The 12,675-nt window shown below is 32.8% G+C and overlaps 5 protein-coding genes and 1 long non-coding RNA gene across 7 annotated transcripts; 3 read left to right on the top strand and 3 right to left on the bottom strand.

Annotated features, from left to right (window-relative positions):
* Nucleotides 1-108: 108 nt before the first annotated feature.
* On the bottom strand, nucleotides 109-994 carry LOC105210072 (cytochrome c oxidase subunit 5A, mitochondrial-like). The gene is made up of 2 exons (XM_011180807.3): nucleotides 839-994; nucleotides 109-739 (listed from the first exon to the last, which is right to left on the bottom strand). Exon 2 carries the CDS (start codon nucleotides 734-736, stop codon nucleotides 284-286), a length of 453 nt encoding a protein of 150 aa, XP_011179109.1. The 5' UTR covers nucleotides 737-739; nucleotides 839-994; the 3' UTR covers nucleotides 109-283.
* A 263-nt stretch (nucleotides 995-1,257) lies between these two features.
* LOC105210073 (uncharacterized protein CG16817) lies at nucleotides 1,258-2,995 on the top strand. The gene is made up of 5 exons (XM_011180808.3): nucleotides 1,258-1,431; nucleotides 2,082-2,168; nucleotides 2,235-2,385; nucleotides 2,479-2,584; nucleotides 2,649-2,995. The coding sequence occupies exons 1-5, from the start codon at nucleotides 1,415-1,417 to the stop codon at nucleotides 2,840-2,842; spliced, it is 555 nt and encodes a 184-aa protein (XP_011179110.1). The 5' UTR covers nucleotides 1,258-1,414; the 3' UTR covers nucleotides 2,843-2,995.
* On the bottom strand, nucleotides 2,740-11,092 carry LOC105210075 (solute carrier family 15 member 1). Of its 2 annotated transcripts, none has more exons than XM_054225529.1 (10): nucleotides 11,065-11,092; nucleotides 8,765-8,977; nucleotides 8,033-8,261; nucleotides 7,679-7,953; nucleotides 7,336-7,544; nucleotides 7,140-7,268; nucleotides 6,901-7,080; nucleotides 6,641-6,751; nucleotides 6,468-6,575; nucleotides 2,740-6,409 (listed from the first exon to the last, which is right to left on the bottom strand). In XM_054225529.1, the coding sequence occupies exons 1-10, from the start codon at nucleotides 11,075-11,077 to the stop codon at nucleotides 6,206-6,208; spliced, it is 1,671 nt and encodes a 556-aa protein (XP_054081504.1). In that variant the 5' UTR covers nucleotides 11,078-11,092; the 3' UTR covers nucleotides 2,740-6,205. The 2 variants fall into 2 exon arrangements, with proteins under 2 accessions (XP_054081504.1, XP_011179113.1); XM_011180811.3 differs by lacking the exon at nucleotides 11,065-11,092 and adding an exon at nucleotides 9,582-10,095.
* LOC105210074 (nucleoside diphosphate kinase 7) lies at nucleotides 4,293-6,170 on the top strand. The gene is made up of 9 exons (XM_011180809.3): nucleotides 4,293-4,462; nucleotides 4,524-4,631; nucleotides 4,722-4,888; nucleotides 4,955-5,113; nucleotides 5,176-5,383; nucleotides 5,441-5,540; nucleotides 5,603-5,736; nucleotides 5,797-5,910; nucleotides 5,972-6,170. The coding sequence occupies exons 1-9, from the start codon at nucleotides 4,460-4,462 to the stop codon at nucleotides 6,107-6,109; spliced, it is 1,131 nt and encodes a 376-aa protein (XP_011179111.1). The 5' UTR covers nucleotides 4,293-4,459; the 3' UTR covers nucleotides 6,110-6,170.
* On the top strand, nucleotides 10,408-11,606 carry LOC114803706 (uncharacterized). Its single transcript, XR_003752144.2, has 2 exons — nucleotides 10,408-11,126; nucleotides 11,204-11,606. It is a non-coding gene; the product is annotated as an uncharacterized LOC114803706 (long non-coding RNA).
* LOC105210076 (transmembrane emp24 domain-containing protein eca) lies at nucleotides 11,312-12,584 on the bottom strand. Its single transcript, XM_011180812.3, has 2 exons — nucleotides 12,311-12,584; nucleotides 11,312-12,233 (listed from the first exon to the last, which is right to left on the bottom strand). The coding sequence occupies exons 1-2, from the start codon at nucleotides 12,441-12,443 to the stop codon at nucleotides 11,716-11,718; spliced, it is 651 nt and encodes a 216-aa protein (XP_011179114.1). The 5' UTR covers nucleotides 12,444-12,584; the 3' UTR covers nucleotides 11,312-11,715.
* Between the last annotated feature and the right edge of the window lie 91 nt (nucleotides 12,585-12,675).

The raw sequence follows: 12,675 nt of genomic DNA, 5'->3' as shown, positions 1-12,675 counted from the left end.
TCTAGTTCTAACCTCAATGCAACAGCTGTTTTCTCGATTTTCTCGCTTTGCTATCAATTACACACTAAAAATTCAATGGCTGGTATTGGTTACGCAACAAAAACACAATTTTTCACTTTTTCGCACTGTCGGTTAATTTCTGATTCAGCACTTTTATTGATCGAATGAAATTATTACTCATTAATGTAAATCATTGCAGCACATTCTATCTTAAACATTCTTTTTATTTTGCTTAAACGTAGATTACCTTAAGCATGATTCTAACTAAATGAATGGGACGAATTTACAGATCGTAAACTGATTGCAATGCCAACTCTGGTTTATCATAATTTAATTCTTCTGGAGTTGGAATGCCCAATTCATCTAAGGTGGGGCGAATGTTCTGGATGAGGTATGGGTAGATGGTGCTCTTCTGGTCACCACATTTGTCTTTGCAACCTTCCAACCACCTAATGGCCAAGGCGATGTCGTTAACACGACGGCAAGCACGCAGACCAGCTTCAATTATTGATGGTTCTGGTACTAAATCCATACCCAGCAAATCATTCATGCCTTTGCGAACTTCCCAACCATCAATATCGTTGCGATTGAAGAACTCCTGGTAACGTTTGTTGAAAACTTCTTCATTTTCTTCACCGTGAGAAGCACGTACTGAGCCGACTGTGGCAATACGACCAGAGAGGCCCATTGCACCACGCAGCACGTTGGCTACTTGTCCAGAAGCGACACGCAACATTTTCTATGAAATTTATTAAAACAATTTTAGATTTTCAATTAAGAATGGAATCAAAGATTTGATAAATCATTGGTTAAGTAATAAATTTATTTCTGGTAGTACCTTTTTTATTAGCGAACAAGACGACGAGTAATAATTCACAAGAAATCAAATAGCTCTGAAAAGACACCTATTCAACACTTCAAAATCATTTGACACTATAGATTTGGGCGAGTAGAGCATATTTAGCTTATTCAACTTACACAAATAGAGGGCGCTATTTTATTAAGCTTTTATAAATAATATTATATTTGTTCTAGAATTTTACAACTTAAAATTAATGGCGTCGGAGTTTTCTGGATTTCAAATACTTTTCAATAATAAATGCCTAATTTCATAACTGTTTTTGCACATAAATTAATTTAAGTTATGTTAATAAGACAAATATTACACCCGCATACAACTCTTCTTTTCTTCTTCTTACTTTTGTTCTTTTCACAATAGTCCCATTACTTCACAAAGAGGAACGAGTAAATTTTTTTTATTCTACCATTCGTCTTTTTTTACGGGTGCGAGTAGTTGAACGTGATTTGGTGATAATTTCTCGTCTATCACAAGTAAATTTACACACGAAATAGAATATATCTTAGTGAAGAACGGCGTTGAACGCAAAGGAGTCTTAAAATACATTCTGAAAATATGTCGGAAACAGCAGGGTAAGTGTATAAAATATATTTGTGGCGATAGCGGCAGGCGTATCATTGAGATGCACATACCTTCAACGGCTATGTATATGTATGAAGAACAACAAGCACAGCGGTAGCGGCGAAGACAATGGCGTTGATGGTAGTAATAATGCCCGTGATTCCGGCATCTAAAACCCCCCTTATTATGACTCCACGAGGCACGAGGTTCAATGAATTATAATATCCAAAGGTCTAAATCTTGAAATTTGTATCGTATTAGTTGTGTTGAGCAGCTTTTCGCAAATTCATTAATAATTTTTTAGGTTATGTTAAGAAGCAAATTCTCGAATGAACCGAAATATGCCGATTGATAGTTATGTACAGTGACGTTTTCAACTTCTTTATACAAATATAATTTGTCACTTTTTTCGTTGTTCGTTACATATTTAATGAATTTCATTGCATTACTAGAAAATAGCAAACTAATGTTAGGTTAGGGTGACGCTGGCTTTGTAGTCCTGTATGTGCAATGATTTGCTAGGTAGCTAACTATTGAAGAAAATTTAACTGAGTTTTATGAGACTTGAGTTAGGTATTTAAAGTTCTTAAATAATTATTTTATACTGTAAATACCATTTAATAATTAATTTGTAATATTTATTTATTCTGAATCCCAACAGAACAATATATCCTCCAGTCTCTTGGGCCCAGCGTCACGAGCTGCTCTATGTCATCATCGATGTTGAATGCACTAACATTGAACATAAGTGAGTATTAATTTATATTTTGTATAAACGCGGTTTTATTTTACATTTATTTGCTATCATTGATAGAGTGACAGAGAATACTTTCACTTTCAAGGGCGTTAACGCTCTAGACGCAACCAAAAAATACGAAGTTACGCTCAACTTCCTACATCCTGTGAATCCGGAAAGAGTGACGAGTAAGAACATTGGCAGATGTTTGGAATTTACTATTTATAAGGTACATACAACTTTTCACTACCCGATCAAAGGAGTACTAAAAAAGAGTAATATTGTTATACTTATACGTCAATTATTTACTGGTAAATTACAGAAAGAAGCAGGTCCATACTGGCCCTCTCTTACCAACGATAAAATCAAATTGCACTTTTTGAAAGCAAATTTCACTAAATGGAAAAATGAGTCTGATGAAGAAGATGGTATGTATAAAAGACAAACTTAGTAAAAACCACAGTAGATTCACGACAAAATATAATTTTTCAGAGGGTGAACCAGAACCTCCCTTCAATAATCTCTTCAATTCATCATGGAATAAAAAATTCGATGATTTAGGTCTAGAAGATGACGATTCAGACGATGATATTCCCAGCTTAACTAAAAATGACGAGGACTCTTCAGATGAAGACAAAGAGAAGGGAGAAGCAGAGGAACCAGCACCTGAGGCTGAGAAGAAATAGTTTAATAATTTGTTAAACATTTGAATAACGTAGTGCAGAAAATATGGAACTTAAGAGATGATCACAAAAACAAAAAAAAAACTCCAAACTAAACATAAGAATCCCTATTACTATAAATAAACTATTTTTCCAAACGATTGGAAAGGAAATCAATTACACTGCGAAATAATTTCAAAATCAGTACGTTAATTGATTTTAAAGCGTAAATTATTTTATTTTTACCTTTGTTTCGAGATGTACTTTTACTAAGATACTCGAGTACTAAGATAGAATTAATAAGACGGAAGAATGTACACCACACAGTCATGCGATTCACACAACTACATTATTACATACATATATTCCACACCAGAGAACGTTAGCTATAAATGTTTGTTTTTCCTATAAATAAAGGAAATAATATGCGATTTATCGACCGAAAATTCAATATTTTTACTTTGAATATACATACATATTTGCATATTTGAAATTTTATACATAAATTCGAATTCAATGGATGTGTTAGCTAAAGGGTTAGTGTGCTAATAAAATCATAGAAAGACGTTGGTATATGCCAGTAATACTAAAGAAAGTGATCCAATATTAAAAAAAAATATTAGAACTACATTTAATTACAGACTACTGAAACATAATACTTATCGAAAGCACTCTTCAACATACCTATTCTGCAAAACAAATTACGTCATGCTGCTAATCAATCAATTTATTTATATTAAACTCATATTATATGAAACTTTTCTATAACTCTGCTAAACGGGTCGGAAGAAAAGAGTATGTTAAATTGTGAAAAACAAGCGCTTCGAGGGTAAATAAATCTTACCTATAAAATATAGTGTTTCAATTGTAAGTTTTTAGTTAAAACGGTGGGGAATCCGACAAATTTATGGACATGTCATATATAGTATTCAATATCAAAACGTGTGAAAGCTGTCGGTATGTAATTTTCGTGTGTAACTACAGCAATAACAAGCGTATATAAAATAAGTATTTTATATCAATTTTAAACAGTTGGAACGATAAAGTTGCTGATATCAATACCAATCTGTTCAGTGAAAACATCAATAGACGTGGGGTTTCCCTTTTTATTAATCTACTTATCGATTTTTTTTTCTTATTTACCATACATTTACATACAGAGATTCTGACGGAGTAATTGAGAATATTTTTATTCCAAATCTTTAAATTGTATGAGTTTCAACTAGATAAAAAAACAACAAAATGGTGTATCTTGTTGCTTATCGCGAGATGTTCATTTAAAAATTTAATTCTTAGAGCAAATTACAATTTCAGATGTTATTTTTACCCACAGTTTAATTCTTATTTATATATAAAAACATTAAATTGTGGTAATGTACTTAAAGTTAATATTTATCCAGTATTCGACTGCTCAAAATTAACCGGATTTGTTTGGAATTACACATATATAAAATTTATTCTGACACTACATGTGTATGTTTTGAGTGCCACTGTATTAACCAATTTCCTAACTGGTTGCCGGGAAACCAAAATAAAAAATAAATAAATGACAATCAGTCGGAAAATTGGAGAGGAATTATATATTTTATTACTTTTAAAATAGTTTTATTATAAAAACGTGAGAATAACTAATTATACTCAATGGTGTGTTTATATTATATGCTAATTGAGATCAGCTTTAATCTGTTTTATTTATAACCCAAAGGCTTTCAATCGTCGTCTGTCTTTTATAGCAGAATGGTACCAAGAGGAAGCGGCAATTATACGTGCTTTTACTATATTCTTTTTTCCAACGGGTAATGCAATAGAAGTGGTAAGTTCGTCAGTTGGAGCAGTCAAAGAAGATATTTTATTAGTAAAAAAACGATTTACTTGAAAGTCCTTATGAATAATTTCGTTTTAGTATGATCAACAACACAAACGCACTTTTCTCCGGCGTACTAAAATGCCTGAACTTTCTGAACGCGATTTTTTCATAGGTTCGAAAATCAACATCTTTGGAAGACAATTTGACATTGTTGACTATGCTGATGACATAACTAAGAATACACTTGACAAATATCGTAAAAAGTATTTAATTCGACATATTTAAATATTAGTTATATTTACTTAATTACCGCTATATTCACTTGATAGAACCTTTCTGCTGCTAAAAAACATGTGCATTCAACACTTAGGCACTGTCCTCTGTGCTCTCATAGATTCGAATTTTAGCATAAACAGAGGCCTAATGGTGCAATTCACACCGGAACAAGTAAAGCAGTTCTTGAGCAATAAACGCAATGTAGAAGCTTCGTAAGTTGTTCATAACACAAAATCTAATTTTTCATCAAATACTGTATTTTTTTAATACTTAGGAGTATGCTGATGAATCAGTTAATCGGTGGTCCTTCAATGGGTTTCGAAGTAATCGCTGATAATGCAGTACAGAAGATTAAATTTTGCAGAGACCAAAGTAAGGAATGTTCTAATGATAACACAGTTGCCTCTCTTGTTACCTTATTCGAACGGGAAGATATGCGCATAGGTATTTACTGTCCACATGATGAGGAGGAGGCTGAACAGGTATAAAATGTAGTAGGTTCATAAATTCTTATGCTAAATTCCGGAAATCTTTTACAGGATCTCAATTTCTTTTTTAATCCAAAAAATGGCTTGCAAGCCACACTGCGTTTGAAAAATTCGACATTAAGCATCATTAAACCGCATTGTATTAAAGATGGTTTGTATATTTTATATATTCAATACTTAAAATAAAAACATAATTTAATGATATCATTACAGGTAATTTGGGACGAATAGTATCTGAAATTACCAATAATGGATTCAAAATAACCGGACTGCGTATGAATTTGATGGAACGAGTGAATTGTGAGGAATTTTTCGAAGTTTATCGTGGAATATTGCCGGAATATATTGTAAGTGTATTAGAACAATGCAGTAATCAAGTAATTACAAAGCTATAATTTCTTTCAAAGCCAATGGTGGCACAACTCGCAAGCGGTGTAAGTATGGCATTGGAGCTAGTGTCAGCCGATGAAAACAAAAATAGCTATGAGGAATTCAGACAGTTTTGTGGGCCAATGGATCCAGTAAGTTACTACGTGCACCTACATACTTATTTTTTTATTATAAACTACATTTCGTGTACAGGAAATTGCTAAAATGTTACGTCCACATACCTTACGTGCCAAGTTTGGAGTTAGTAAAACATTAAATGCAGTTCATTGCACTGATTTGCCAGATGATACAATTTTGGAATTACAATATATCTTTAAAATTTTAGACTAGGAGATATTTCATATTCAATTTAAATACGAAATTGTACAAATAAATAAATTTGGCCGCTTTACTATCTCGTATATTTGATAATTAGAACTTTGTCGCTTAGACACTAGTTCGGCGACTACTTGTACTTGCAGCGCTTGTATTAGGCTCCTCATCTTTGTGTGCATAATGTTGCGTACGAATTAGCGGTATATTGTTCGTAAACAAATATCCAGTCTCTTGTAGGACGTAATCATAGGCCAACACGGCAAATACTATTATGGAAATAAGCATTATGACAGCATAGAAAAAGTACTCGTTACTCTGAAATAAGTGATTTTTAAGTAAGCGTAAGTGTTGAGTTATATTCTTGTAAACTTACCTGCGAAACAAACATATTCAACTTCGTTAAGGCCACCACAATTAGATTACCAAATGCATTGTTAATGAACCATGCAGCAGTTACTACCGATTTCATTGAAGCTGGCGCCTGTGAATTAAAACACAATTATGTGTGTAGTATGTATCAAGTAAACGTTTAAGGTACTGTGAAACCTGTGTAAATGCAAACTTCAAGCCTGGTATAGATAATAACAATTCGCCCAACATCAGTAACAAAAACTGTGGAATTTGCCAAGCTATATTTACATAACGATAAGGATGACTCTGAAATTTAAAAACAAAAACAATGCATGTCAATATATGCGAGATTTTAAATTATGTGTTTTTCATCCACTTCATATATGAATAAGTAATTGCATTTAATTTAAAGTATCACTTATATTAAAGTTAACATATATACTAAACATACTCACATTAATATATTCTTGTAAGACGCCAGCACAAATAAAAGACAGTGCTGAGCACACTCCACCTGCAGTAACGCTATGCAAGGGCTTCACCTCACTACCAAATAAACGACGAATGATCGGCGTGCAAATATATTGCCATAAAGGTATGAGAATGAAAAGCAAAATAGGACCCATCGCTTTAGCCTTTAAAAATAATTATGTATTTCCAAATAAACAATAGATTATATATATACTGCTGTTACCTGATCCGGTTGTATGGTTATCACATTGGCAACGGTCATATTCATCATTGAAGCCTGAAATGTCCAACTTGAATCTTGTTGTGCCAGCAAGGCGAAATATATCGGCAATGGTAGGAAGAGTTTACAAATCTGAAAGTCAAAATGTTGATCGAAAATTTTGTAACGTACATAAGTGAGTTAAGTAGTGATTTCGCACCTTCAAAACTCTGCTAACATCTTTGATAAAAGGCTCATCATATTTGTCCGTCGCATATTCCAGCCAATAGACACGTGGTTGCGCATTTTGGTTCGCGCTACGAAACTTTACAACCAAAGCATGTTTAATACAACCACACAATTTCAGAAGAATATTTTCCTCGGAGAGTTTCTCAGTTTTGTAATAAAATTTACCGAGAGTGAAGATTACTGCAAATAAGTAAGTAATAAAAGTATTTGTTTGAAGTATGTTTAAATGTAAATTTAAACAAACGTTTTCTTATGTATGCGCAATATAAACACACACATACACATTTCTGTTTGAGTATACTTATCTTACGTACACCAGGAGATTGCAAAGGATAAGCCCAGCATACCAAATACCGCCGGATAGCAATCGCTCTTCCCCAAGCATTGTGATTTAGCGCGCACATATGGTGGTAGAATTTTACTTAGTAATATACCGAAATAGTAAACAAAATAATACAATGAAAAATATTCAGCCAAACGAGTGGCCTGCTCGGGCAGCTTGAATTGTTGCGCCCCCAAAGAGGTTATGCACGCGCGTACGGAACCATTGCCTATGGCTATAAATAACAAAGATACCGATACTAAGAAACTGAAAATAAAATGACTTCATTGTAGACGTTATATATATATATATATATATATGTATGTATGAATTATGTTCGACTTACATCAAGGATATTCCTATTGCGGGCAAAACCGTCAAAATCAACAATAGCCAACCGGTAGCGTAGAGTACACAAAAATATGAAATGGTGCGCACATTTCCGATATAACTATCAGCTAGTATGGCACCGAATATTGGACAAAACTGACCAAAGAAATTGAAAATATGCAATGTGATCGTTGCAACGTTTTCGCTGAAGTAGAGGTCATCGCGTAAATATAAAACTAAAATTGCTGTAAAATACAAAAATATTGATAATGTGATCTGTTAAATATATGTATGTATGTACATAGATGAGAGTCATGTCATGAAAATAACAACAACATAAAATATTTGTTTACATTTATAAGCGCGGCCTGATACTCATTTTATTTCCCTTTAAAGGCGTTACACTTTTATTTCGTTTGAATATAAGAGACATATGTACATACCAACATATTTGTTTGTACATACATATGAGTAGGTATAATTCAATGACCTCTTCTATCACAAAGGATAGTAATCCAAATGCAATCTGATGTATGTATATATTTTTGTTGCAATACCAAACTCATTGCACGAAGTGAAGCTTAACAATTTCGTAAATTCGTAGTAAGCTTTTGAATTGAATAATTTAGCATATTTTGAAACATATGCTTTTTACTATTGTAATATAAAGATCATAGAAATTAGAGGCATTATCTTTATGTAAACGCATTATGCTATATTTCATATATAGATGCAAAAATTTACTTACTTCTAATACCATTTGCGGCGAACGCTTCGAAAAATTTCGTTACAAGTATGAAAATGACGGCCAGTGGGTACTTATAATTAATCGGTGGTAAACTTGTTGTAAGTCCATATTTTAATGAGAACCTTCTATCATACTTTCTCAGACGCGTGCTTGAATCGGGTTGTACATCATCGTCTGATAGTGCTGCAGTTGACTCAAAGAGTGCAGGTAGTGCTGAAATATTTGTAATTAACCGTTATGAATTTAACACCGACTTATTGCTTAAACAATTTTCTTATTTCTCTCACTACTTTTATGGATATTTATGATAATTGCTTTTTTATTAAAACACCTTTTTTGAGCTGGATAAGCACATTAATATTATTTTTCCACTCATTACAAAACACATGTTGCAGATTCCGTTGAGTTCGTAAAACTAATATTATTCCATTTTTATATGCATATTTTAACGGGATGTAATTCAAACATAAATTCGAGTTTCCGGTTTTTCTAATCAATATTAGAGAAACACATTTTTCCGTGTTATCGAAAATTTCTTATAACCCTCTGGTGGAATAATTTTAAATTTAATTCTTATTTTATTTTAATACTTAATTATTATATTATTTACAACAGAGCTTAAATATATTACAAATATGCAATTATTTTATCTAAGTTTATCATTTTTCAGTTCAGCACAATATGTAGTTTATTTATGTCACTTCTTTTTCTCGAGTAATTATTATTTCCAATTACATAATATCAGCACTTTATTCCATTCATGCGTGTTTTAACACAATTTCAGTTAAATACAAAACTTCCAAACTGACGCACTTACTCTCTTCACTGACGATCTGTGAAGCGCGAAACATTGCTTCAATTTGGTATTTATACTTTTAATGCGTGCATAAACAGGTAGATTTGTAGATTCTTGATATTAGCGCAATTGCATACTATATGTATGTACATATGAGCTGATTAAGATGGAATACGAGCGCTTTGTTGGGTGGTTGGCCTTTGAATGTGGCGGAAAAGCTGCGGCGGTGGGTGGTTGCGGTTGTTGTGGTATTTAATCAAATACCGCAATTATATTTTTTTGCCTGAATAAATTATGTATATTATTTTTAACATGATTCACAATATTTAGCTTTATTTGTTCAACACTCTTATCTTTTACATGATACGCTGTTATTTTGTTTTAATATTTTATTTTATTTATTTTCTTAAAGTATCAACTACATATTTGTAAAACGAACACATTGCCCAACTTTTCGCTTTTAAATCGTAAATTTATAATTTTCATTTAAACCATTTGCACGGACCGTTTCCAACCGTTAACGTACGCGTCTAACTGAACACTGACTGACTGCTGTTGGCTGCTGCAAATAAGCCGCCTGATTGTGGTGTCTTACGCCACACCATAACGTCTAGCTTCGACAGTGTTTCAGTCTAGTTATCGTCAGACTGAAGCTACATTATCGGCAAGTCGTTGCATTCATTTTCGTTTTAATTGTAATTTGCCTTAATGCATTTCTTACTAATTAGTGTTTATATGCTTGTGGGGCATTTAACAGATTTTTAACTATCAACGAACACCTCTCTGGATGCAGCGATTGTTGGATCGCCGTCTCTCCACCGTTGAAATGAGTATAACTATGACATTAATCTTATATCGCTGTGTAAGCGTAGTAAATTAATAATATTTAGTGAGATCTTCTTATCAAAGGCTTTATTTGTAGTTCATCTTACGCGATGCATAGTACATATGTACATATGTATATATATCTGTTGTTGTGCATGTTTAAATACATATTTCTCTTATCAAATAAATACACAAAGTCGGATCCAGTGCAATAATTTTGTACAAACAAAGTTGACGAAAAGTGTAGCGATTAAAAGATATGAAAGATAAATAAAAATATTTGAATTCAAAATATTTATATTTCTGTTGTAACAATATTTTTATTTACTTAAAATATTTTTTGATGGTGGTCACTGATAATTTCCTGGAATAGTAATAGTTAAACTTACCTTATAATTTTTAAATCAACAACTTTGTGATCTTGCAGACGACTTATTAGTGTGCCTTATCAATATTCGAAGTAATAACTATCAAAAAGCCGTTAGGTTCATTATTTCAGGAAAATCGAAGTTGATAATACTTTGCATTTTTCTCAAAAATCGTAGCAGCAGTCGTACGAAAGGTATGAATAATTAATATTTAAAATATTGTAGGTATGCTCGGTGCCATGTTTTTGAAATGCAAATTAATCTTTACAATTACTGTCATCAAAACGGTCTGTATCGATTTATGTACTTACATGTGTTTACCATAAACAACGATGTCCGTGGTAATCCTGGCATAAAATATATGATTATACATGTATGTATATTTATGTGTGTTGATTACAAGTCACGCGGTCTGCAGATAAAGTTTTGTAAATAACGCTTTCTTCCTAGACAATCAGTGAAATGGTTAACTTACTGCTGATGCTGTGCTCCGAGTCACTATACATTGAACGAAAGAGTTTCACACTTACAGTTATCATAATAAATTATTACATCACATTTAATTAAATTTACTTTTTTTTATTACTAAGAATTATGAAACAGAAATGGGTAGGATTAATACAAAGTTTCATTGTTATTCAGAACAAATTTACTATATTATAAAGTACTATAATTTTATTTCTGAGCAATTCTTTGCAAAACAGAGTGTGTTGATATAAAGATTTGTATTGATAAGCAACTGAGATTGAGAATAAATGAAGTGGATGAACTTGGTTAGTGTCGACGTTAGTTTTCCCATATGTTGGCACTTCGAAAAACTTTTAAAATCATATATTCTGAAATTACTTCTAATTAGCATTGCTTCCGAGGGTGTGTATTCAAAAATTATTTTCACTAAATATTAACAATTTGCCGCCGTTGTTGTATTCGTATTCACCCGCTTACTCGTTCGTTATAAAACTTTATACTAATTTCTTTGCCTCGAAGAAGCTCTTTAAGTGCCGCATTTGCCAGAAGCCCATACAGACCAGAACGAATGTTTGTGCCAACGACCACCATAAAACGCGCGAGTTGGTGCTTTCACTCGTATGACGGAAACGTTCCTCCCTGTAACGTTGATAGTTCTGTTCTTTGGTGATTTGATCCACTTGATCAAGTAATTGACGTATGCGCAATTGTAATTCAGTCAATTTTTCTTTTTGTGCTACATTCGCGTAATCGATGGCGTGTTCGCCCACTTGTATATCCAGATGGACACGCAATTGTGCCCCACTAAACCAAGCTGTGCTATTCGAATACATGCAAATTACGTGTTCACCGGGAATATGTGAAGTAAAGGAGATGCGACCCTCGGAACTATAAACGCGTGAGAGTATAACTTTATCATCGCTATCACGTACTTCCACATGCATGCCAATGCCGGGTGACGACGGCATGAATCCATTAGAACGCGGATCGTAAAGTTCCACTTTGTAATTCACTATAAAAGATATTTAATGGTGAATACATATCTGAAATATATCGCAAATACTTAATAGTAATATTAAGAATACTTACCGATGACTGTTGTCTCGTCAGGCACCTCCTCTATGAAACATTTGCGCTCTGTTTCACCTATGTGGAAGTAAAGTCCAAATGTTGTTTGTAGCGCACAAAGCAACACAATTGAGGTAATTAGATATTTACTCATGATTTATCCTTTTTAGATCGGTTAAACCCTGGTAAAATAAGTGTAAATTTATTAATTCCTAATTCGTTTATAGGCACCTCGACACGTATGCCAATGTAGAAAAATCTGACATTTTATTATTTGCTTTTATACCTTGCTCTGTTCGTTTTTATAATCAATATGGCTTACAGGGTGCGCTAGAGTATTATGTTTAAGTTATTGTCATCCAAAGAAAATAAGTTTATTAAATTAG

Source organism: Zeugodacus cucurbitae, chromosome 2, assembly GCF_028554725.1.
Source record: "Zeugodacus cucurbitae isolate PBARC_wt_2022May chromosome 2, idZeuCucr1.2, whole genome shotgun sequence".
NCBI classification, from domain to species: Eukaryota; Metazoa; Arthropoda; class Insecta; order Diptera; family Tephritidae; genus Zeugodacus; species Zeugodacus cucurbitae.
Note: the sequence above shows the minus strand (reverse complement) of the source record. Positions and strands in the feature narration are given on the sequence as shown.